The 25696-nt window shown below is 39.7% G+C and overlaps 1 protein-coding gene across 1 annotated transcript in view; it reads right to left on the reverse strand.

The window, feature by feature from the left end:
- Window positions 1-24651, reverse strand: part of SPRED1 (sprouty related EVH1 domain containing 1) — a 59130-nt gene extending 34479 nt beyond the window's left edge. The window contains exon 1 of the mRNA XM_054067229.1: window positions 24421-24651. Coding sequence (XP_053923204.1) covers window positions 24421-24452 — 32 coding nt within the window. The 5' untranslated portion in view covers window positions 24453-24651. The remainder of the gene's footprint in view (window positions 1-24420) is intronic.
- Window positions 24652-25696: the final 1045 nt, after the last annotated feature.

The following is a 25696-nucleotide window of genomic DNA, read 5'->3' on the forward strand; positions in this document are numbered from 1 at the left end:
ATGTCATGTAGGAAGAACTAGGCAAATATTTTTTGGTGCAGCTTTGACATCTATGTTGCACAGTTTTACTAGACAAAACAGATTGCTATCCACCTTAAAAATGCTTCAAGTGGCTACTTGCCACTTTTATTACACAAAATATGGTAAAATAAAATGGTTCATAAAATAAAGTACAAAATGAGAAAAATCTTACTAAGTCAATGAGACACACATAGAGCCACTCCACAAATATTTGTGCTCTTGTATTTGACAGCACTGAAAATGAATCCTGACTGCATAATTTAAGAAACACAAAGAGTAAACTAAATATCTCTGCTTAGAGAGACAGAAAAAGACAACATGTATCCAACAAATTAAGAGAAATTAACCTGGTGGAACGGACAAATAGGTGTAGATTGTTAAGATCTACACAAGAAACAGGAATCTAAATTTGGCCATTTCATTTCTACCCATGTGTTTTGTTATGGACTTCTGCTCTTAGTCCAGCAACAGCAGGACTTTCTCTATTCATATCTCAGTCACAGAGCCTACTATCAAAATAGGAAGAATTACAAACAATTTTCCCTTATTATAAGTAACAATGATTTCCAAGTACTTTGCCTGCAATGAGACTGTCTAAATAATCTCAATAAACCAGAAGTCATTAACTTTTTTACTAGCTAGAGAAAAGCAATCAGCATTTTATTATGAATCCTGAAAAGCGAGGTGAAAAGATCAATAATATATTACCAGTTACTTTCTTAGTAATACATTAAAATAATTTCTATTTTTGAGCCAAAATTTTCACTATTTAGGAATTTCAGTCTAAAGTACTGGCTGTTTCATAAAAACTCATCTCACAGAATTCTGTAGAGTCCATCCAAAACTCAACGTTAGGAATGCATTCATACAGAATATACAATAGTGGTTTTGAGGGCTTTGCTTTTTGAATTTGATTGCTCAAACATGAAAAAGTTCTTGTGTTTGAAGGGAAGAAACTATATTCCCCGGTCATGCAGCGTCAACACCATTCCTAGACAGAATCCTTTTGCCTGTAATTTTTATCCATTTATCCCAATGTTTTTAACGACTTGTTCACCATTATTTTTAAATACTTATTCATTAAAAGAAAAGTCAAGAGAGAAGTGATAGTTTTAAGTCTAAGGACTCCAGAACTGTCACTCTGCAAATTTAACTACCTAATGACTAAGACAGATCATCTTACTTTTCTTCATGTTGACTGGGAAGTGTTGTGTGATCGGTACTCAACATGATCATCTATTTGAGGCATTTTCACAAAGGCTGAGTAAAAAAACTATATTGACTACTGCGCATAAAAAGCTGATGCTTAAAGAAAAAACAGCTGACAAAGTTATTTCTTTAGGAAGTGGAAAAAAGAAAAGATTACCCAAGTTATTTAAGGGGAAAAAAATGAAGCTGAAAATGCCGTAACTCAAGTAACAAAAACTGAAGTAATAGGTGTTTCAAAAGTCAGTGACACGAAAAGGTGAAGGCAGGGGGGCTCTTCCCTAGCAAGTAAATAATATTAAAAAAGGGGGGGAGGGGGACATTGAATAGAAGAGAGAGAGGAAACTGAATCTTCTTTTCTGAAACAAGAAGCAGATACATGAGGAAAAACCAAGTCCTCTTCATTAATGCTTGCAGCATAAAGTATTTGGTTTTAACTGTATGAGACAAGCATAACCACGAAGGTTATCACTGTTGAGCATGGAATTTTGTTATGGCTTTCTATAACACACTGATTTTCTTAGGGCATTAAAAGGAAAGTATAAAATCTTGTAACTAAACCGAAACTGGTAAAAATTGATTACATTGTTTCCAATAAAGCCCTCCACAGTAAAATACTGAAATGTTTCTATTTTCAGCAGTATGAAGATTAAGGAATTTCAAGCAAATACAAGTTATTATTTTACACTTTATATAACATTAATCATTTTAAGTGACACAGGTGAAAGACTGTTGAGGATCAGGAAATAATGGAAAGAACGGTTCTAAGAAGCAATTCCATTGCACATAAGCAGACAGATGAAAATGCAAAGCAATCAGATTTCTTCTTACCTTTCCTGTCACCACTTTCTACAGCCTAATTTCAGGAGGTCCTTTAATGGAGACTGGTAAGAGAACACAAAACTATTGACAGTTTTACACTATCCTCTACTAACAAGTCCAAGGCAACTTTCATACCTGCACTACTGTTATTGTTATAAGCAGTTTAAGGGAACATTATTTGGCACTGCTGTCAGAAGTACTCTTGAACCTTTTCTCGCCCTGATCATTTATTCCTGCATGCACTTTCTCCACTGCAGGGATCGATTCTGGGAAGCTGATGTGAATCAAGAGCAATCCAGAAGAAAGGTTAACTTCAAATCCAGAACAATTATCCAACCTTAATCAGTAAATGACTGATTTTGGTCACAAGGCTATCCGGTAACTGCTGAAAGTGGTTATGTACATAGCTTACTTCAACACAAGTTCCACAGCAGTGTCTGAAGCTGTGTACGAGTATTTGCTTCACTGTCAGCAACTGCTGCCAAACTCTCATTCACATAAGTCTGTCTGGATCAGAAAATGATCCAGTCACATTACAGCCCAGTTGGGGCTTGACTGCTTCTCTACGTTACAGTTGCGGTTTGAGACTAAGCCACCACTCACAATATGAGCGCCTAGGATTTAAGTCAAAGTTTGGCATATTTGATCTCTTTCTGCAGTATCAACATACCTGAAGTCTTAAATTTTCCTCCTTTTTTTTTTTGTCATCATGCACATGGAACAATAAGCACCAAATGCTTAAAAAAGCTATGAATAGTTTTCTTGTTCCCAAGAAGTGTACACTTTCTTTCTCTAAATTCTTACTGGGAGAGATTTTGGCCCTCTTTGTATTTAGTAAAGCCCAGTTTACATGCTAACAAAACAGAGTGAATTTCCTTTATGTAATGACTGAATACACAAAGGGAAAGCCCTATTGATTCCAGAAGATGCAAGGGGATTAACTCTGGCAGCACAGAAAACAGACAGTGGGACAGTGCAAAAAGTCTATCCCACAATGTGGTGAAAACCAAAATGCAGAGAAACCACAGTTTTCAAGAAATACAACTGAAAATGCATCACATGCAGTTTGCACGTTGCTTTTACCTTTGATATCATTAATCCACATAAAACCTAGTATTTTCAACATGGAGAAATGTGCACTATCTTGCTACAGATGAAAACATTCGTACAGCATATCTGGCCAAACTTTCACGCTCGCAACACAACGACTGTATGAATTTAGAAGTCTGAATGCAAACTGTAATAAGACTCAGCAAGGGCTAAGAGTAACAAGGCCGGATCTTTTTACTGTAAATAAGTTATACCAACATCTATTTGGAAGAAGTTTAATACACACCAAACAAACATGATTTCTCTAAAGCAACTGATCAGCTCATTTTCATTGATGCACAGTCATCAATATTCAAGGAAATAGCACCTGAAAGTTTTAAAATAGAAAAAGCAGCCTTTAGAAACAACCTAGAAAAGTTCATTTGACAAAACAACCAGCATCTGCTAGGAAAAAACTGTCCATTTCAAGGAATAAAAAAAAAAATTGATGAAGTGACTATACCATTAACTAACTACTGGTAAGGGGGACTCTTTAAATTTTTATTGAGACTAGTCAATTTAGTGTTAGAGCACATTTTCCAAGTTGCAATACTATTGGCATCATGAACCATTGTTGACTGTTACCACTTTTTTTTTTTTAGTGTGCTCCTGCATTATTATGCCAGGCACATAAGGGAGAGGAAATACAAATCTCCACTCTTCAAAAGAGGAAGAAAAAAAAAAAACTTCAAAACCCTTCAAGTTTTGCAGCTATTCATCTTTTAATAAGGATCATTATTTACAGACAGTTATTCAGTATTTGTTGAGAATGCAAGGAAATTAAAAAAAAAAAAAAAAAAAGAAATCCATGAAGTTCAAGCTTTAAACACTGGGTTCCAGTACACTGGCACTCAGAAGAAAATCAGCTTTGAGATTACCCTCGTTTTTACACAGGCAGATGATGCACCTCCACGAGACAAATTAAAGGGCAACGCTCCATTGAACTGTTAGGAGTACAGTATACTATGCATAACACAAATGCTACACAGACACCTCATTTTGTGAGCTCCTTATTAATTGTAAGGTTTAATTCACAGGACATGTCTAAACAGTCATACACGTAGAGTTCTACCAGTGATTCAATATCTGTGGGTCTGCAGCAAAAATTATTTGATTTTGTGAAATAATGGGAAGGCAACTAAACCTATTCATCTAAATCCAGCCTGTATCCCTACCCTCTTCTTATCATCCAGACTTGGGGCACAATTCTGCTACTTCCTTTGTGTTAACTCAAGCCAGTCATGCAACTGAAACTGAAGAACCATCATCCCAAAAAGATCATCCTGACAGATGAGTGTCCAAGATCATCTGCAGTCATGTGCCCCTTAGATCTAAGGCCTGGGCAGTGTAGGTGAATGCAAACTATCCCTCTTAGCGACAGCCCAAAACTGTATTTCATCATTTGAAATGCAGATTTACACAATTAAAGACTTACCTAAACTCTTGGGGAGGGGGAGCACTTATATATAAATTCATCTTTTATCCAGAGGAAAGCCATAAAAGTTCTTCTCTAACCCTGACATGAATTTTAATAGTGAATAGTTCGGGGTTTTGTTTGCTTTGTTTACTGCTTTAACTGATTTAAATCAGGTCAAAACTGATGACCAGTAACATAGCCATTTGTCCAAAATAAAACCCCATTTTTCCTCTTGTATTGTATGGGAACAAATAGAAAAAAAATACACCTTTGCTGTAAGGGACCTAGGAGAAAAAAATAAAAATTCTGCCGCATTTGACACATTTCAACCACTGTATATCTATTAAACACACACTTCCACCACCAGGTGTGAAGCTTAGGAAAGTCTCAGGACTTCGGAAAGTGTTTTAGGAAAGATATCGACAGTACTACTTACATTCAGTTGTACATAATGTTTGAAAAAACCCAGAAATTAAAAACAGAAAAATCAAGCCATGATTAGCATCACACAACTGGAAGCTGAGAACATCAGAGCCTTGTTTCAGGTACAAAATAAATACTTTCATCATTTTAACTTGAAGTTAGCCTTAACAAGTCTACTTATGCCTTTACTCTTGATCCTCATGTTCCAGCTTCCTGAGCAGCAGTTACATGGTTAAAATGTGATGCCTATTAGAATAAACTTTTGGTGGGAAGTGCTAAGAATTCATCCTGCTGCCTACCAATCTATCCAGAAATCTGTTCTCACTCCTACTTCCTCCTGTCTGTTCCTTTCTGAAACAGCAGTAGGGGGGTTGGGAGTTTGCCTTTCCTCTACTGGATCACAGTTGTGTACAAGAACTATACCGGACCATATGGCAATCTCTTTCAATTTGTAAGAGGCAAAACAAGCTCCCTACCAACTCAGTCCAAAGAGATCCAGGTAAGGCAGAAAGCCTAAAGATAGCAACGTTCACATCTCCGCGTTCAAAGACCAGTTACTAAATTCTGCCAATATATGAAAGGAACAAGTAGGAACTAAAGAAAGATAAGAGCAGCCGTGCCTATACTCACACAAGCATTTACAGCACGCTCCAGCTTATCCCTCTACCATACACAAAACTACACAGCTGCCTACATGCAACTTTGACTGGTCCAGATGAAAACCAAAGACTCAGATGCATTACTCAGCATGCAAGAAGGCTTTGACATAGAGAAAATCACTGTATTGAAGAAAATTAGTGCCTAATGAGCAACGTATGCAGAATATGACCCTACTTCCAGGATAGTGAAGCTGTAGAGGAGAAAGGTTGAAAGCTGCAAAGAAAGCTCTGCAGCTGCCTGGAAGCTGACAGGCTTCCAGAAACACAGTGGAGATAGATTTTCCTTTCACAAAGGAAAGGCATTAAAGTTCTATTGAACACTAGAGTGCAAAAATCCAGCAGGAAAATAACCCTCAGACACAGGACCTCAGGAGAAACTCCACTACTCCCTCTCAGTGAAGAGTTGGGTAAATTTCCCACAAGGGCCCAACATGATGGTGCGCTTAGCTTTTTGTTAAAATTAGGATTGTCTGGTCAAATACAGCAGACTGGGACCTTGCTCATTTCCTTTTCTGGAAAGTTAAATCAGAATTTTACAGACTTTATTTTCAATCTTAAAGAATAATCATTGCATTTTACACAAGTTTTTAGCCCAGCAACCAAGTTCTCGTGCAAAACAGTACAAAATTTTGCCAGTGCTTCCACACTAATTTTAGGGAACACTACTTACACGAATGTACAAGGAACAGACTTGATAGAAAACAGCTCCCTCAGCTGGAGCTGCATATTTTTTATTTTTTAGTTTAATTCAACTAGTAGAGTCACTAAGTACATAACCAAACTACATTTGTATAACAACACAGTAATCTTTTTCTTATTTTAATTTTACTGTTCACTAGTATGTTCTGAAGTTCTTTACTACCACACACATAGCTCATGGAGAATAACAAAAAGTAACTAGAAGGAGACAAACTGAAAGCAGCATAAGGCATTGCCTATTACCCATCCTAAAGAAACACAAAACCCACCAGAGACAGGACTGCCAACTAGCTGGAGATATATCCAGGACCTAAATTAAAACATAGCTACAATAAATATGAAAACTAGACTACAGTCTGACATTGCATTATGTCTTCTTCAACTTCAATATTATACACAATATGGAAAGAGACATGGACCAGGATAAGACCGAATAATATCCTGCTTTTAATTTATCGATGTTAATTGCACCTGTAATCTGGAATCACAGATCCATGACATTTGATATACTAATACCAGAGGTGTTATTGTAAAGAACCATTCGCTCCTGGTGTTAAAATTAAAAATTCATCAATCTCGCTTTAAGATATTTGAATAATTCTCTCTGTCCAGACTTCACAAAAAAGGACATGCACAATTAAAGAAATAAGGAATGAGGTGGCCAAGAGTTGTTAACAAAATCTCTAAGCACTAAACTAAGAGGAAGCCTGACCATTTTTATATTTGCCTTAGAGGATGTCAAAGATGCCGCTACCCTATCACATTTTCAACCTTCGGAAGAAAGCTGGGGGTGTGGAGAGGAAAAAAAAAAAATAATCACAAAACCCCAAAACAAACCCACAACAAAACACAACTCACCTTTTTAAAGAAATATTGAAATCTAACTTTAACATCAAGCAGTTAAAATATTAAATAGTTTTAAAGTTAAAATACTAGATCTTAGAAGTCTTACAGGGCGATACAGATTTCAGAAAGCCACAGAACCTCTTTAGGAACAAGGTTCTCTAATTCACGCCACAATAATTTAAGGTTCAGTTAGTGTCAAGCACCATTACTTCTTAAGGGCTTTTCTCAGACAGATTATATGTCAAATAGATTTAACCCCAGAGATGTAACATGATCTTATAATAGTTATGACTAAATTACAAGTTTTAAAGTAGACAGCCATCAAAGTAAGGAGAACAGGCAATCATGGATTCAGGAAATGTACATTCCCCCATAGTCAGCTAATGGCAACTTTAATAGGATGTGATGGATTTTTCTCCACCAAGAGAAAATACTGCCTGCATTTCTGCTTCAACAACCCACGCCAGCTGACTAATGGAGTTATATTTTTGTCTTGTATGAGGACAGTTACTTGCCCATCCTCTAGCAGTTGCAGAATGAAACATTAACAGCAGCTGTGTGGGGAACAGAAAAGCTGCTCTATTTGGTAGCCAAGATCCAAAGCACAGGCCTTTTGCCCTGAACAGTGCTCATTTTCTGTCACAGGGTGATGAAAAGACACAGCACAGAACAAGGCTACTTTTAGGGCTTTAACTAGCTAACTGAAGATACTTTTAAGGAGTAAATAAATCACGAGGAAGAAAAGTAAAAGATTCACAAAAATCAAAAATTGCATTCTTGGACAGATAAGAGCCCTGGGGATTTCAAAGCTGCTGGAAACAAAACCTGATCAAAACAGGTTTCTTAAAACAACTCTTATCAAATACTATTAAATGTAAAAACTCTTTACCTTGGCATAACAACAACCCTAATCGTAACAGACCAATCCCAGAGAAACACTTCTGCTACACTACTGAATAATCAGCATATGCCTGCAACTAGAAACATCTTTTTATGCAAGCACTTGGGCTTCAGTCCTGCAAAAATTTAAATATATCACTCTGAGTAGACCTACAGATCTCTGTGGAAGTCTGTGGAGTTTATCACACACATAAAAGCTAACACATATTTATAAGTCTTGCAGGATAATTGCTTTTGGCAGAATATAAATAACATTGCTCTAATGTGTTTCAGCGTCATGGTCTCCCGCCTTAAGAACCAGGCATTCTGGTGAAGCCTGTCATTCTTCAAATAAAGAGTGGCAGCTGCATAGCCCACAGAGACATTTAAACTTCTCTTTGCATTTTCTTTAAAGTTTCAGAATAGTGTTTAGGCATCCTTTAAAAGTAGCAAGAAAGCTAACAAGTAAACCGATAAAAATTGCCTAGAAATACTTTTTTACTACTTCCATGGATACCACTAGTAGGACTGGAAGCAATTCTGAGACAAACTATCTACAGCTTCTGACACTTCCAAACAGTACATCAATTACGCTGTGGAGTTCACTAGGTATTTTTCCAGAACTCAGTGTACTGGGTGACGGGGCAATAACTCAATATAAGAAGCAGTCTTAATGAAGGACTCTAATGTTCACTGTACTATACTTCAATGAAAAAGCTTAAAAACCTGCTACAAGAAGAACTTTCAAAGAGCAAGACAGGCATCTGAAATAATTTTAGAACCTTTATGCCAGCAGCCTGCCTAATTGACTTTTAAATGCATACCTAAAACTAGGCCTTACATTTCTCTCCTTGTCAGTCTTTTTTATCTTTTCAGCGCTGTCTCGCTGTCTCTACTGCCCTTCATTTTAACTTGTAGCAAGGATAAACTTGAGCAAAGAAAGGGAACTTTGGTAACCGTCAATGCCATTGAAAATTAAGATTGGTATCACCTCCTGCAGTCACTACTGCTCTTGTGGGCCCCTGCTGTGTAACACCAAATCTGTCTTGGCAGAAGACCCAACTTTAATAAGGGAAAAGGAATTAATATATTTTGTAGACACAGGTAGCTCTTACAGCAAGTTTTCTTTTGCCCTTCCATTCCTCCCACCCCCTATTTTCATTTGATACCTTCATCTCCCTAATCCCACCTTGAAAAAACAAGATCATTTCCCTGATGATACATCATCAAGATTTTACAGCTGAGAAAGTGTTACACACTACAGTAATAGACTTGGTGTAATTTACGTCTAAGAAATTGTCTACAAGAAGTCAATCAACACTAACAGCAGTGAGGGGGGGAAGAAATGTAATCTAAAACACTCCGCAGCTCTTTCAAATCCTTACGTTTTCACATTTACAGTTCATATTGCCTTGGCCCAAATAACCAGTTAGAAATTCCTTGCATTCAACTGATTTCTATTAAGGCCATTTTTGTTTGTGTACAAAAATGACAGACCTACAGGTAAAAGGGGACACAGGTAGATTTTGAAGCATTTACATACTTTTAATCACAAAATCCTTTGTTCACACCTCAGATGTATCTAGTGTAAAGTAGTATCATTCTTAAAAAAAAAAAAACAAAACAAAAAAAACCCCAAAAAGCAGTTTCTAAGCATTAATGAGCCAGCCCTGACTGAACAGAGACCGAAGGGAGACAATACAGGGAATCCCCTGCCCATTTCATGAGGTTCTTGTTCAAGGCCAAAGCCTAGGAGCACCAGCACCTCCCTATTTCCTTTCTCATTCTGCTAAAACACCACTTCAGCATCAGAATGCAAGCAGCTAACAGAGGCATGACCATAAATACAATGCATTTCCTAACAAAACTGAATTGCTAAGTTTTTCCACAGAACATCATGATTACCATTTTATCTCATCGCCTTATTCACACAGTTCTTGTGAGACAAAACGTTTCAAGAAAATAAATATGCACGCAGCCCACAATATTCTGAAATAATCTGGTAGATACCAAGACTAATTTCAAGTTCTAAGATGCAAACACAAACAGCAAACTATACCAAAAGATTAAACCTGAATAATCTGGCATAGCAATTTTAGTTCACTTCAACTAATGAATGCCTGAAAACACAATACTTGTATTAAAAACAGATAAGCCATGCAAAGCTACATTACAGCTAAAGAGAAATGAAGCTCTAGCAAACAACCACATGGTAAAATCTTCCACCAAAGAATCAAGAAACAAATAATATATTTTAGTTTAAACTTCCTGATGAGGAAACAGATGCACACAGAATTTAACAAAGTACAGCAAGCAGAAAAGTCAGAGAAAGGATGTCAACAAGAATTTTTGCCAGATCCTTCACGTCAATTCTTACGTTTTTATGAAAAGCATCAATATCTTTAGGCAACAGCAGCATTAACATCTTAAGATAATAAAATATAGTAACTAAATCATTATTAATTTGTGATGTCCCTGGAACACTTTCTGCAGATATTAATTACATCTCTGAAGATGATCAACACCTCAGTTATCGAGTTTCTTGAATATTTTCAAAGGGATACTTCCAGTCCTAGAAAGGAGAAACTGTAGCTGACTCTCTTGTAGTTTTCAGGTAGTTTTGAACCCTCACCTGACTTTTCGAAAAACTTCCCCAAACCATTTCAAACCACAGATCTTCTTTACCATTAACAAGCAAACAAGTCAGCAGTTTAGTGGATTTTAAATAAATCTACTCCCCTGATTAACTGATCTCTACTGCAAATTTGCTTTAGTTGCTTTAAGAGGTGGCTCTTAATTACATAGAGACAAAGTTATTTTTTCTGTCAAAATGACACTACCGATACTATTTATTTAGTGAAACTAGATTTGTCAGCGTTAGTAAAACGTAGGGCTTTAATGGAATTCCTTTTTTACTCTTATTTTAAATGGCTTGTGTACTTATGCAACTTTGGCTTATTCCAAAATATTTCACCAGCTGACAGAAAGGATCTGAAAAAAACCCACCCCAAACAGATTCTGAAGAGTTAAGTATTTAAAATTATGTAAACAGTCTATCGAAAAACAAAAACAAACCCACCCATAGCCCATATCAGTTTTATCGCTACAAAACTTTGTACTATTCGGGGCAGGAAACATTTAAAAAGAAGTTCAGATTCACATCTCAAACACTCCCTCAGAATTAGAAGATTTGCATGCGAGCACCGTTTTCCACATAGTTTAACAAACAACCATCAACTTTCAGACCTTCAGAGCTAACAACAGGTAATTTCAAGCAATCCAAAATAGTATCATTAATATTGAATGCAACTTAATTCCTGTGGATCTTGGAACCTCACTTGGTAGTAGCCCCAACCACTGCTGTTGTAAGGCTACATATCGATATGAATATACCACACACCAAACAAATTCCTTTGTGAAGGGAATGGTATATAATGGAGCTCAAGAGGCTGGAAATGAATGAAGTTTCATGACTAGGAAAAAACAAACCTTAAGAAAAAAGATAAGCAGAAGTAATACATAATCCTCTCTACTTCTGCTGTCAGATATTAGAGCAACTTCTGATCATGCCCTCTATGGAAGTGAAAGGTATCCAAATACTACCTGGCTATTTAAACCTTGAGAAACATCAATCTAAGCTTCTTGTGATTTACTGGAATAATGCATGAAGAAAGGGTTGGCTCAAAAGAACCTCCTACTTTTTAACCAACATAGTTATTGTCAAAGGACATATCACTGTGACCCAAACATGATTGACCCAAAGTCAATCAGAAGCAATTCCTGACAAAATTATTTGCTAAGCTATAATAAGAAATCATTGCCAAGGAAAGCAAAAATAGTCCTTTGGAGAACTCAATTTTCCAGCATAAATAAAAATAACAGAAGTTGCACCCTACTAAAAACACAATACGGAATCACAAAATGGTCAGCGTTGGAAGAGACCTCTGGAGATCACCTAGTTTAACCCTCCTGCTAAAGCAGGTTCACTTAAAAACCCAGGCAGGTGGGTTTTGAGTATCTCCAGCAAAGGAGTCTCCACAACCTCTCTGGGCAGCCTGTTCCAGTGCTTTGTCACACTATCAGTAAAAAAGTTTTTCCTCATGTTCAGATGGAACTTCCTGTGTTCCAGTTTGTGTCTGTTGCTGAGCTCCACTGGAAAGAGTCTGGCCCCATACTCCTGATACCTGCCCTTTAGGTATTTATAAGCATTGTTAAGATCCCCTCTCAGTCTTCTCTTCTCCAGGCTGAACAAGACACAGGTGTCTCAACCTTTCCTCATAAGAGAGATGCTCTGGTCTCCTCACCATCTTCGTGGCTCTCAGCTAGACTCTCTGTAGTAATTCCTTGTCTTTCTTGAACTGGGGAGCCCAGAACTAGAAACAACACTTCAGATGCAGCCTCACTAGGGCAAAGTAAATGGGGAGGATAACCTCCCTTGACCTGTTGACCACATTCTTCTTAATGCAGCCCAGGGCACCATTAGCCTCCTTGGCCATGAGGGCACATTGCTGGCTCAAGGTCAGCATGTTGTCACCATGACTCTTGCGTCATTCTCTGCAGAGCTGCTTTCCAGCAGGTCAGCCCCTAACCCGTACTGGTACAGGGGGTTATTCCTTCCTAGGTGCAGGACTCTACCCTTGCCTTTGTTGAACTTCATTAGATTCCTCTCCACACAGCTCTCAAGTCTGTCCAGGTCTCACTGAATGGCAGCAGCCTTCTGGTGGATCAGCCACTCCTCCAGGTTTTGTGCCATCGGCAAACTTGCTGAGGGTACACTCTATCCCCTCTTCCAGGTCACTGATGAACACACTGAACAAGACTGAGGCCAGTACTGACCCTCGGGAGCACCAGGCCTCTAACCAGACTCTACAATACTGATCATAATGCTCTGAGCTCTGATATCCAGCCAGTTCTCAATCCACTTCACTTTCCACTCACATAACCCACATTTCCTAAGCTTATCTATGAGGATGTTATGGGAAACAGTGTCAACAGCCTGATGAAGTCAAGGTTGACAACATCCACTGCTCTTCCCTCATCTACCCAACCAGTCATGCCATCATAGAAGGCTATCAGATTGGCCAACTGAACTGATACAGCCAAACTGATTTGCTTGGTCAATGACAAAAGCTTGAACAGCATCTTTCTATTTAACTGTTAAGACTGCATTTCCCCAGAATCAAATATAACACTTTATTATATACACAAAATACAGGAATATTTATCTCAGTCAAGGAACACCAAAACTGCAAAAAATGTCCTCTCACAGAATACACCCTAGGTCATAGACATTAATACTGGAAATGGTCAATAAGTGTTTTACATTAAAAAAGCGTAACTCAACTATAAGTTAAACAATAAAAAATGTAGAAAGCAGACCCTTTCTACTGCAAGATACTACTATTTCTGCACTGTCTGACTATAATTCTCTTAGAAACAAACTGTGATGCAACCTCAGAAACACTGGCCAAAATTGCTCTTGCCTTTGAGAAGTGACATTTGTTCCTTCTCCTAACATGTGAAAGTTAATTAGGGTATCTCTTGCATCTTCTCTATTGAAGTGACCCTTTCCTGAAGCACAAGGCAGAGACTAGGATCATTATGCCTTATTTGGGATAATACACTGCCCAAAGCTCCAGCTGGAAGGAGGATGAGGACCTCTGAGATTACTTAAAGATTATACTTCTTTCACTGAGCTTCAGTTGTGTGGATCAAGTTCATGCTGCACAGATTTACCAAAAAGCCAATCCTATACCTTCCAGTAGCTGCTCAGGCTGAAAGAAAAAAACAGCTGAAATAACAGATTTGGTAAACTTACTGCCCATTATTCCACAAGTCTAATCCATACGTTTTAATTTTGTTCAGAAAAGAAGCTATACAAATAACTGTAGTTCTGCTTCAAGAAGATTGTTCACAAACATTAAAAAAGTGGAATTCGCTGTAGTGGAAGTCACTCAACATTGATTTTCGACATTTCTGTAATGTCTTCTCCTTTCACTGCTGAAAGGAGGATGAACTTGTAGTCTGTGGGAAGCACTCTAGAGGAAACGCACGCTTTTTATTTCAGTTATGTTTTTGTTGTCACAGAGTGGCAAAAACCAGGCTTCTTGCTAGCACTGCTCAAGGGTAAAACCCTAGTATTAAGACCTGTAAGGGTACTCAGTGGGCCAGTCAAAATGTTTCAGAGACACTAACCAGTATCTTTATTTTCCACAGAAGCTTTTCAGGATAAGCTGTATGAGAACACCAATACAGGTAAATGTTCAGAAAAATTCTGAGAACAGCCCAGAACCTGAAAGGATGGGTTTCTCTAAAGGCCAACACTCTTCAAGACACAGATATGCTACTTTCAGCAGTAAAAAAAAAAAAAAAAAAAACCAAACAAAAAAACCAAACAGAAAAAGAAAGGGAAAAAAACCCCAAAAAACCAACAAAATACCACCCCAACACCAAACACAAATAACCAAATAACTAATTCAAGAAAACTACAGTTTTGAAAAGGTAGAGCAGAGAAGGAAAGAGAAGAGAACCTGAAAATCTTCTCTAATTAGACAACTAAGCTTATCAGTTTTCCCCAGTTAACCACAACTTACTCCAGAGGAAGGAGAATAAAACGCCCCCACAGGAAATTACACTGTACTAAACCACAGCACTCTAAATTCATGTCTTGTTCTGGAATATCTTCCTTGAATAGACCTGTTCTTCATCCAGAATTCAACTAATAGAAGAAGAAGAGCTCATGTTTTCCACCCTGCTTCAAGGGAATCAATGTGGACAAATTTCCCTCTGCAGGATTTTCAGGCAGTCGTAATGTAGAAATGAAAGGCAGTGTATTCCTGCCCCATCCACCTAGGGAGTTCAAAGATAAACAAAACTGGTTTTGTATCAGTGACAAACATGCAACACGTCTGCACAAGCATCTCCTTTATGCTGTGCACAGCACCCTAAGTATATGATGTGAGATACTGAAAAGTATGTGATAAGGTGACAGTACTTCAGCTTCTTCTGAAACCATTTCCAAAAAGTCTTCTTCACTTCTCAAACAATTTCAAAACAGAGAAGCATTTAATCCCATAACAAGTTTCCCTCAGCCAGCCTGTAGCCAAAAGACTGAGGTGGAGGTATGGTTATGGACTCAATTTTCAGTGTCCCAGGAAAATGCTTAACTGATTTCTGCAAATCCTCCATTACCTAACGCAGGGTTGTTAACATGCACGATTCTTTTCCATCACCATAGTAACAAAGCACGTACATTTTAAGGTGCAGATGGGGGCTCTTCTAGAGGATGTGTCAAGCTGAATACGGCTAAGACAATATAAGATATTTTAAGCTAGATCCGTTCAGTACAAACACAGAAAGCATGAAAGCACTGTGCTAGAGATCATCACAGGACCATTTGAGCAGTGGTTACACATCCATTAAAAAGTTTTCTGGAGGCTGACATAAGTATAATAAGAAGGCAGATTCAATCAGGGCATTTATGGGCCTTAATGCATAAAAATAGCTGTGTAATGACAGTCCGATTTTAGACACTCTCTCCAACTTCTTCAGGAACCACAGAGCAAAACACAGTAAAACATTTTAAGAACAATACACTTTACCCACCAACTGCCCTTTCCCCCGCCAAAAAAAAAAAGAAGAGGTAGGGAAAAAAAAGATAAATCTAACTAGAAAAACATGCTTATTGACTAAAGAATGACAAGCAACTGGCATTTTTGTTTCAATGAGAGCTGCAAGTACTTTGCATTTACATGTCTTAAACATGACACTTTTCCTGTAGGATACACAAGTGGCACCACAGAAACACAGACTTAATGGTAACCTGTGTATTAGGAGTCTCCACAACAAGTACGCCCATACACGTCAACAGCCTGACCTTCACTCTGTGACTATAATGCTAGACGCACATACCTCATAGTAGCATGACTTATCATAAAGATGCCATTATCTTCTTAGAAGAACCAAACCAAACGCAAGTTCAACATAATAATTTATTTTCTCAAATAACTTTTCATACCACACTAGAGAGAGCTTCCGAATCAGAGGGGAAAAAAAAACCCCTACACCAACACATCAACTCTTAGATAAGGATTAAGGAAATTACGCTAGCAAGAATAATATAAGAAAACGCAGGCTACAAGTCTGGATAGAACTACAGCAACAATACCAACATCTGAAACACTCTCACAGTTGAAATCCAAAGGTTACAGACTAAACCAAATCTAAACTGCAGAAACAAACAAAACCCTAACAAACTTGTTCTAACACTGCTTTACTTTTCAACACCACTTATAGAATTCAGCAGTTTTTAAGCTGCAGTCTTCATTTACACAGATTCACCTGTGCGTGATCAGAAGGCACAGCCCTCCACTCCGGCTCGGGATGAGCAGCAAATGAGGCAAGAGGCTGAGAAAATGAAAATGGGCGTTTCCTAGTACTGAAAGTTTGAGAGCAGAACCCAGGCAATCTGATTATAAGCATGGCTCTGTCTCATTATCAAAATCATGAAAATTCATACCCCCTGGCCACATGGGCTATATTTGCAAAAACAATTTCAGTTCTCAAGCCTGAAAATTCTCAAGCATGTCCTCTTACATCTTTGCATTCCCTTGGCACACTCATACCACTGGTACCAGCAATCATAGCTCTTCTACAGTGTTAGGTTTTTTTTCCTTCTCCCTTAAAAAAAAAAAAAATCACAAAATTAAAGTAACAGAGAACAACCCAAGCTTCCCCCCCCCCTTTTTTTTATAACATCAGTAGCATTTGAACTACAAGTAGAACTTGTAATGAGACAGATAACTGTCACCTGAAGAGGGCACAAACATACCTATCTTAAGTCTACACTACCAGGAAACTTCCAGTCTATTCTCAGTCCAAAAGGGAGCAGAAACCAGTGATCAGCAAGAGTACCTAGTGCTTAAAAACATACAGGTTTAGTACAGGTCATCCTGTAGGGTTGATTGAAAAAAAAAAAACCAAAAAAACCAGGATTTCCCACTTTTAAATTTATAGCCCTCAACTCTAAATACTGAAATAGCTTGTTTATACCATTTAAAAATGTGTTCCTTTTGAAGGCTCAACGCATATAGGCCTCAATCATAGGCTTAATATTAAGGCACACTGCATCCAGACCAAGTACGCCATGCACAGAAAGAAATACCTGGGACACAGAGTACTTCATCATTTCTGAGAGGCTAAAAACTTTCTAGGAAGCTACATAAAAATTCTTAAATCAGAACAGCCTCTGTAGTCCTACCTTCCATCACCCTTATTTAATCTCAAAAGGTTAAAGGGAGAAATCACTTCTGCTCTCTAGGTTTATATCACTTCACTAAAACAGTTCTGCACAATTTCTGAAAGACAAAAAAATCCCAGGCCGGAATCCTTGCTGTGTTATATCTTTCCAATTCTGGGTTCATTTAGGGAAGGCAGTCATTCTCAGTAACAATTTTTACTAAACCTGACACTAGTTTCCAGTATTTTTTTTGTTGTATTAATGAAATTCTTGATACATCTTGTTGCTACATTTGTTTAGTCACAACATTTGACTTTACTAAAACCGAAATAAATCAGTTTCGTTTTTGCTTTGACAAACTTCAGTTGGTGTTGCAACTTGTCAGTACAAGTCAAAGAAAAAGGGTAGCTGTCAACAGTTGTCAGATCTTCTTGGGGCAGACCCACTTATTTGGTACTGGGCTTTGAAAGTTTTTTTTTTTTTTAAATAAAGGACAATTCTTCTGTAGACTTTAACAGTGCCTACTTTTGCCAACCATACAAGTCAAACATCGGTCCATATAATTTCTTTAGGGGTTCTGAACAGCTCAGTGTTTGACTCATTGTAGCAGAAATACAGATTACAAGACTTCCTCATTAAAATATCACAAACAGCAGTAGTCAAAATTTTTGAACACAATAATACATGGGGGTGGGGGGAGAGTGGAGAGCATATCTTCAACCACTCATTTTGAAGACTGTTTAAACGTTTCAACAGTGCACATTTGGGAAATTCTTGTGTAGCACACATGAAAAATATTTTCTTCTGAATGAAAGTTTAGTATCAGGCAGCAACACAGAATGGAGCATAGCAACTGAAGTTTCTATGGTCTATTTTCCTGCTTGAATTGAAGTATTTACTGTCATATGACAGCAAGCCCACAGAAGAAATGCTTGTGATCTCCTTGCATATACAGATGCATTTATCATCATTATATTGGGATTTTATTATTATTACCACTATAATTGTTCATTTCCCCCACCTTATTTAGAGCATTAGTAATCAGGGCCTGCAACTGTGTGTAGCAACTCAGTTATTATTTAATCAGAGCCACAAACATAAATGCTTTTAGTACTCAAAGCACTTAAATGCACTTTTTTTGTCCCTTTACATACCTGAAGATCTGTTGGTGGTTTTTTTTTCAAATTATTTTCCTGTCACACATATGTGAAAAACTGAATATAAAACACTGAGTTTATACAAATTAATATAAATTCCTCTAACTCATATCATGGATATCAGCACGAATGTTCTCTAAAAGATAAGTCTGAGAATATGTGAATGCACATGCACTTAAAATGCCTGTTTCCTTCTTACAAGTAAGTGCTGTTCAATTCCACCAAGGTCTTAAGAGACTGATTCCTACTACATATATTTTTCAAGCAGGAGAGATACGACGTTTACCCTGGTACCCTATACCATAAAATAAGTTGCCATATACAACGTATCATCTCATGTATGAGGAAAGCCACAGGGATTAGTGTCAGCCAACAGATTTTACTAGATCATAATCTAAGCACTAAAAAAAAAAAAATTAAAAGGCTTCTCTTATAGAGTACAGGAAAAGTAAGCACAGCAAAAGTATGCATTGCTATTGTGTTAAGTCCAGGAATATATATTAATACAGCATGCCAAAAGAACATCCAGTCCTCTTCCTTCCTTCAAAAAACAAGCATTATCAAAGACTATTTGTGCCGAATACCAGGACTGGTTGGAAGACACTCCTAACAAAGCATGAGAAAGTACAAAAAATGTTTCAAATTTGTTTGTAATGTATTGAATTTTAATTCGGAATATTTGTGCCACATTAGTTGCCAATAATTAAATAAACGCATCACAACTCTAAGTGCTTTCAAAAAGAGGAATAAATATTTTTAAGGGAGAGAAAGGACAAACAACTTTTATTTTTTCAGTGACTATTTAATTTTTGTTTACAACCAATTCCAGCCATTCAGTAACTGCCCTAGTTAAAATTTGCTTGCTTACATATTGTTGCACATTAGAATGGAGCGGGGGGAGCAAAAAAAAACCCCAAACCAGTTCCTTTTTTATATATCCATAATGAAACTGGAATCCTTAATTACATGGCAACTCCCAGGCATCTTTCAAAATCCTCTAAGGAAAGTGCAACATGTTCCAATCGAGAAAGAGGGAGAAAGCAGATATTTAAATGTTAGAACAACACCATTTAAAACAACACAGTTACTTTTTTCAATTAGGGGTGTTAACACTAAGAAAGACAAAAACATTTCTTTTGTCTCCTTTTTAAACTTGGTTCAATATTCTGAGAAGTATTTTTTGTTTCTTGCGTTAATCATATCCCATCAAGTCATCAGCAATGCATATGATTTCTCCAGACATACAGAAGAACGGGTAAATAACAAATAAAAATGCCAGTATTCAGCCTTAAAATGACCAGGAATGCTCTCAGCCTTAATTCTGTGACTTCAAGTCCTATCAAGATATATTCCTTTCAAGAAACATCTCTACTTTTGAAATATAGGCTGATGTTCTCACAGCCACTTTAACATTTCAAGAAGATTAAATTTTAAATGAAAAACAAGAGAAACACTCGTCATTTTTTAATTCAAATATTATCGCTAGCTCTGGTTACGCTAAAATATCCGGAGAACATTTTTCAGCAATACTATAGTATATCACGGAATGTTGCTAAGGCGAACCTTTAAAAAAATTTTTTTTAAAAAACCTACAAAACAAGCAAAAAACCAACCAACCTCCTCTAACTTCCAGATTATGTAATATGTAAATTCAGTTTCACCTTGAAAACAGTGTCACGTAACATAAAGCCGAAGAGACAGCAAGAAGCAGTTCATAAGACTGCAAAAAGCCTCTCCGGGACTTCAAAAAGAACCAGTTCCCCAAAAGAAAATACACCAGAATTTCAATGATTTCATATAATCAATTGGTTTAGAAGATGTCTTCCTTCAAAAACAAAAAATACATTTTTTTTACTAATTCCTTACATTAAGGGGTGGAGAGTTCTAAAGTCTATACATGCCCTAAAGAGAAGAAAGAAAATTAGCCTGCTGAAAAGTGAGTACTAACAGAACTAATAAAACCAAACTAGTTGGCTTTACTTTGTGACATGATTTCATGATCTTCTTTCAGTATTTGGGCTTGTAATATAAGGAGTTCTGAAGCACAAATGAAGTATAATTAAGTATAAACAGTGTTCACATATCAAGTATTTTATTTTAAAAATCTAGTTCAGCTTTACTCTTTCAAATCAACAACTGAGGATGCTTGTAACACTATAACCTACAGGCTGTTCAGCACGCAGCACCATACTATACAGTCCATGTCTCTGTAGTTCAAAATATCTTGAATTACACCTAGGAAAATAAGTTTAAGATTACCTATATTTATGTAACAATTAGCATACGATGGTCTGGATCTGTAAAAATCTAGTGCATAAAACCAACTTGAAAATAATTCAAAAGCACAAGCATTCCCTGAAAAAGAGGCCACCTGCAATACAGAGGAAAGTAAACAAGCCAATAAAGCAGCGCTCCTACTTTTCAATAGCAGCAACCCAGACTCCATCTTAAGCCTGTCATCATTCATCCCTACTGAATAGGGACTATAAAACGTAACAATTATTCTGTTTTACCTAACACTGCAATTCAGCAGCATTTCTAGACAGGAATAAAATCTGCCACCAAAACAAGACTTTGGTACAGTGCTCACTGACCTGCCTGCTTTGACATTATGTTAAGTTGCATGAACAGAGAATTGACCCAAGAGTCCACACATCCTTATTCCTTCATTTAAAAAACTGGTAACATTTGTGAACACCACACTGTGTTCATGCTGACCACACTGACTGCAGAACACCACTGAGGGGGAAAAAAAAGCAAATCACCTGGAAGTATAGAAATACTCTTGTTTAACTAATATCTACCTGACAAATACAACAACATCATTATAAGAACAATGTCAAAATCACCAATGAACGTTTATCCGTGTCAATCAATTTCATATAAGTATGCTTTCCACACGTTTGTGACTGACAAGAGATCTAACAGTCTTTAATGCAGCATTTTAATTAACCTTTCCCACCACTACTGAGAAAACAATATTATTAACTGAGGTCATACTCTAGACACCACATATATATTTATATCTTACTCCACGAAATTAAGTTTTATAAACAGAATAATGCTCAGTTACCAGAATATTCCCGGTAGCCATAATGACACAAAATGCCTTGCAAAGTACCCGTATTCGCCCTTATATGCCAAGAGATTTGTTAATGAATTCAAGGCCATTGATATCATTAATTAAACTGATAAAATTAAACACAGTGAATATCTAATACACGATTGATTTAAATTTGTAGGTCTGCCCTATTTTCAGGAACAGTTTGTTTGGAATTTAATCCATATTTCCCAATAATTTAAAATTATATGCTTGTGCTACGTTCAAAATCAACCAGAGAGGAACGACAACTCTAGCCCCGCCAAAAATGCCATCAAAAATAGCAGATGAAACCAAGAAAATAAGTAATTTTCTTATGTTCCTTCTGATAGTCTAATAACCAAAGCTAAAAAAACCCCGATTCTTTGAGAAAAACCACACATTTAGGTCTATAACTACCCTGAAATAAACCAAATACAGTATGTGAGCTTTTCTTTCTCATTTTAAGTAAATTTTCAGGTATTCTCTTAGGCTGCACTAACAACAAAGCCTCCTCCACTCTACAGATGTATAATTAAACACCACTTTATTATAATTTGTTAAGAAAATGAAACCGTGTATGCATGAGCAGTGAACAACACCATTTTAACACTGGCAACCACAAAACAGTTACATCAGAGAAATACATCGTCTGCTTCAGGAACCCTTCATCACTAAATTTCATTCAGTTTTATTTTTTGAAAGATTTCAAAGTATTTTAAATCAAAGTTAATACACTGATCTCTAAAGGGTTTATGCCATATTAAAAACATTTCTCTGCTATTCTGATATTTCAGAGGTCTCTTCAGCCACGGCATAGGTTAAGGAGAAATGGCAATAGCTAATCTGCTGTAAAATTCTCAGAACAAGAAGACAAAATTGGACTGCATCGCTGATTTCTATCAATTTAATCGTCTTCTATATCACCTGCATTTTATAACAAGCAACATTTTCAGATGTCTCACTAGGTACAACCCACTTCCTTCTACGCTATGTCAATACCTTGCAGATGCAAGACAGCATCATTCAATAAAATTTGAATTCTCCAAAATGGATTAACACGCTGTCTCAAAAGCTCATTCATAATAACAAATTTGATTTTCAGTATTTAACTTTCGAGTCTGTATTTCTGGAGAGGAAAACATTTCAACGTTTTCCGACTGAGACGAGATCTTCCCTTTTTAAATGTTAGACGGCGCAGTGAGAAGGTGCTTCTCCCTCCTTTATAAGAAAAGAACAAACGCAACCCATAAAAAAAACTGCGGCGTCGTGTGCTCCCCCTCCTCCTTTACAGCCACTTCCCACGCTGGGAGCCATAAGCCCTCTGTTTCTGCGGCCCTCTGCGATAAACCTGTCGGCCTGGCCGCCTCTCCCTTCCCATGCAGGTCTGCTCTGCGAGGCAGCTGAATGCAGACACTGTACTGCACTGTGAATGGACAGCCAGGTATTTTATGAATGGAGCGGATCACGTGCTCCCAGCACCTCCCCGAGCTGATATTTCCCACATAACTGTGTCAACAAGCAGCGAGCAGCACATATTAATACAGCGGGTCCCCGGGACCTTCCTCCGCCGGCCGCTGGCCGCAGGCTCGTTTCTCAGCACGCGAGCAGCGGCTTTAGGCTCTCTCCCAGGCAGGTTTTGCCGCAGGTCAGCGGTGATGACAGCGATTTTTCTTTTTTTTCCCGTTATTTTTTTTTTTTTATGAATGGAGATCGTGGTATGCAAATGAGAGCGATTCACAAAAAAGGAAACATGGCGGCGGCCCCGCAGCGGCTCCCGCCCGGCCCGCTCCCCCGCGAGGCTCCGCCGCTCTTCCCGGGCACCCCGGCGGCGCGGTTTGGGAGAGGGCACGCCGAGGGTTCGCTCCGAGGCGGAAAACCCCGTCTTCCCCGCCGGGAGGAGACCCCCTCAGCACGCTGTCACCCGCTGCCTGCGGGCACAATGGGCGCAGCGCTCCCTCCCCATCGCCATGGCCGTCACCGCATCATTCATAAAATCAGCCCGAACGAACGGCGGCACCGCGCAGCGGAACGCCAGCCCTCCGACACCGCAGCGATCAACGCCTCGAACCGCCCGGTAACGCCGAAAGTTTCGAAATACTTCATATTCGGTTCTCGACGCCATAAAGAACTCGGATGATTTCTGACAAATAGTCATCTCCTCCGACCCGAAATGTATTTCAAAGCCAAGACTGTATGCCCGAGGATACAACCGCGCACACACACACATTCTCCTCTGGATTTCTTCCAGACAAGTCACATTAAAAATGTTAAAAAGATCCTAGAACTGGCCCCTTCCTCTTTTTTTTTTTTTTTTCAATTCAGAAAAGAAAATAAAAAAGTAAGCCCCAAGTGCTTATTAAAAGGAGAAAAACAAAAAAAAAAAAAAGGCTTTAGGGTAGGTTTAAGCTGTATTTACACTGACTGACTCATCCAATTAAAATTCAGGAGCAGTTTCCTGCAGGATGAAGCTCCCACACACTAGTTTCCATGTGAAATATCTACAAGTAATAGGATATTATCAGAGGTGGTACGTGCTGATACCTCTCCGGGCATTTAAAACCCATCCTCCCCCTCCAAGACGCCATCGCTACCTGCACCCCTTTCCACCGGGCTTTAATTAAACCCCCCTTTTCTGCCGAACGGCTCGCAGCCCCTCGAAACCGAGCTCCTCCACAAAGACGGAGCTTCTGGGCTTCCATGTAGGCGAGCAGAAATGCGCAGTACGCGCACGGCCAGGCCAGGAGAGGGTCGGGCAGAGCCCCTGGTGCAGCCGGAGGGGTTGCGCCAAACCCCAGGACCCGATCCCGGGGAGCCGCCGCCGCGAAGGGGGGGAGGAAGGGAGGGGGGGAGGAAGGGAGGGAAAGAGGGAAGCTGCCGCTTACTCGTTGTTAGAAGTCGCCGTCTCTTCGCTCATTTTCTCCTCACCGCGATCCGACAGGGAGACGGAGCAGCACCGACGCAGCCAGGGCGCAGCCAGAACTCACCAGAAACTTCACCATTGTTACCCCCCACCCCGGCCAGGGTACGGGCAGCGTCGTGAACTGAGGAAGAGGGAGGGGGAAGCGATCTTTATCCTGGGAACACGGAATCCTGTCGTCCGGCGTCGGAGCGGTATTTCGTGTGTCCTGTGTCTCCCTCCCCCCCTCCCCCCCCCCCCCGGCCCGGCGTTATAGAGATGATGACGATGAAGGCAGCGGTGGAAACGGCAGCGACAATCACGGATCTTCTGCTCTTCAGATGCTCCCGGTTAAAGGGGAAGAGAGTGGTAGAGACGAGGGAGGGCTCCCTGCCGCAAAAAGCTGCACCGCACCGTCCTCCCGCTGCAGCTCATCTCCCGCTGCAGCCGCCCTCGCTGCTGCTGCCCTCCTCCTCCTCCTGCTGCTGCTGCTGCTCGGCCGGGGCAGGCGGCGGCGGCTGAAATTCCTCCAGACACCGGAGCCGCCACAGGCCGGGGGAGGGGGGAAAGGGGGGTCAGAGCCGCTCGGTCGCGCTCTCCCACCACCTCCAAAGCGACGCCGAGCACTGCGGCGGGAGGACGCGCCGGCCCCAAAGAGAAGGCTGGCAGCGGGGGGAGGGAGGCGTTTTAAACCAGCCCGGGGGTGGGAACGGGGGGGGAAGAGAGAGGATGCGTCACGGCTGTTTGTGCGAGGAGAGCAGCGTGGAGGGAGGGTGAGAGGAGCCCCGGGAGAGAGGAGAGGAGAGGAAAGGAAAGGGGGGGGGGGAGAGAGAGAGAGAGAGGAGGAAAGGAGAGAGAGAGGAGACGGGAGAGGAGGGAGCCGCCGGCGAAGTTCAGCGCTGCCTCCCCGGCAGCAACTCCATTCGCGGCCACCGCCGCCCCGGCTCCCCGCCGAGGCCTCCCCCCGCCCCCTTCTCCTCGCAGGAAAACTGGGCGGAAGCGTAGACTGCGAGCTCCTTCCGCCGCCACAGCTTGATCCAAAATAACCACGGGGGGAAAAGGGAGGAGGGGGACGAGCCGAGGGGAAGAAAGCGATCCCCTTGACCCCGCGCCGCCCCCCTCCCCGCGGAGCCCGGCGGCGGCTCCCGGCGCTCGAGTTTCCTGAAAGTAGTTCCCTTCCCCCCCGACCTTCTCCTCCAGGCGCCGCCGCACGCGCTTCCCGAGGAGCCGCCGCCGCTGCACGCGCACGCACGGCGCCGCGG

Source organism: Cuculus canorus, chromosome 5 (assembly GCF_017976375.1).
Source record: "Cuculus canorus isolate bCucCan1 chromosome 5, bCucCan1.pri, whole genome shotgun sequence".
NCBI classification, from domain to species: domain Eukaryota; kingdom Metazoa; phylum Chordata; class Aves; order Cuculiformes; family Cuculidae; genus Cuculus; species Cuculus canorus.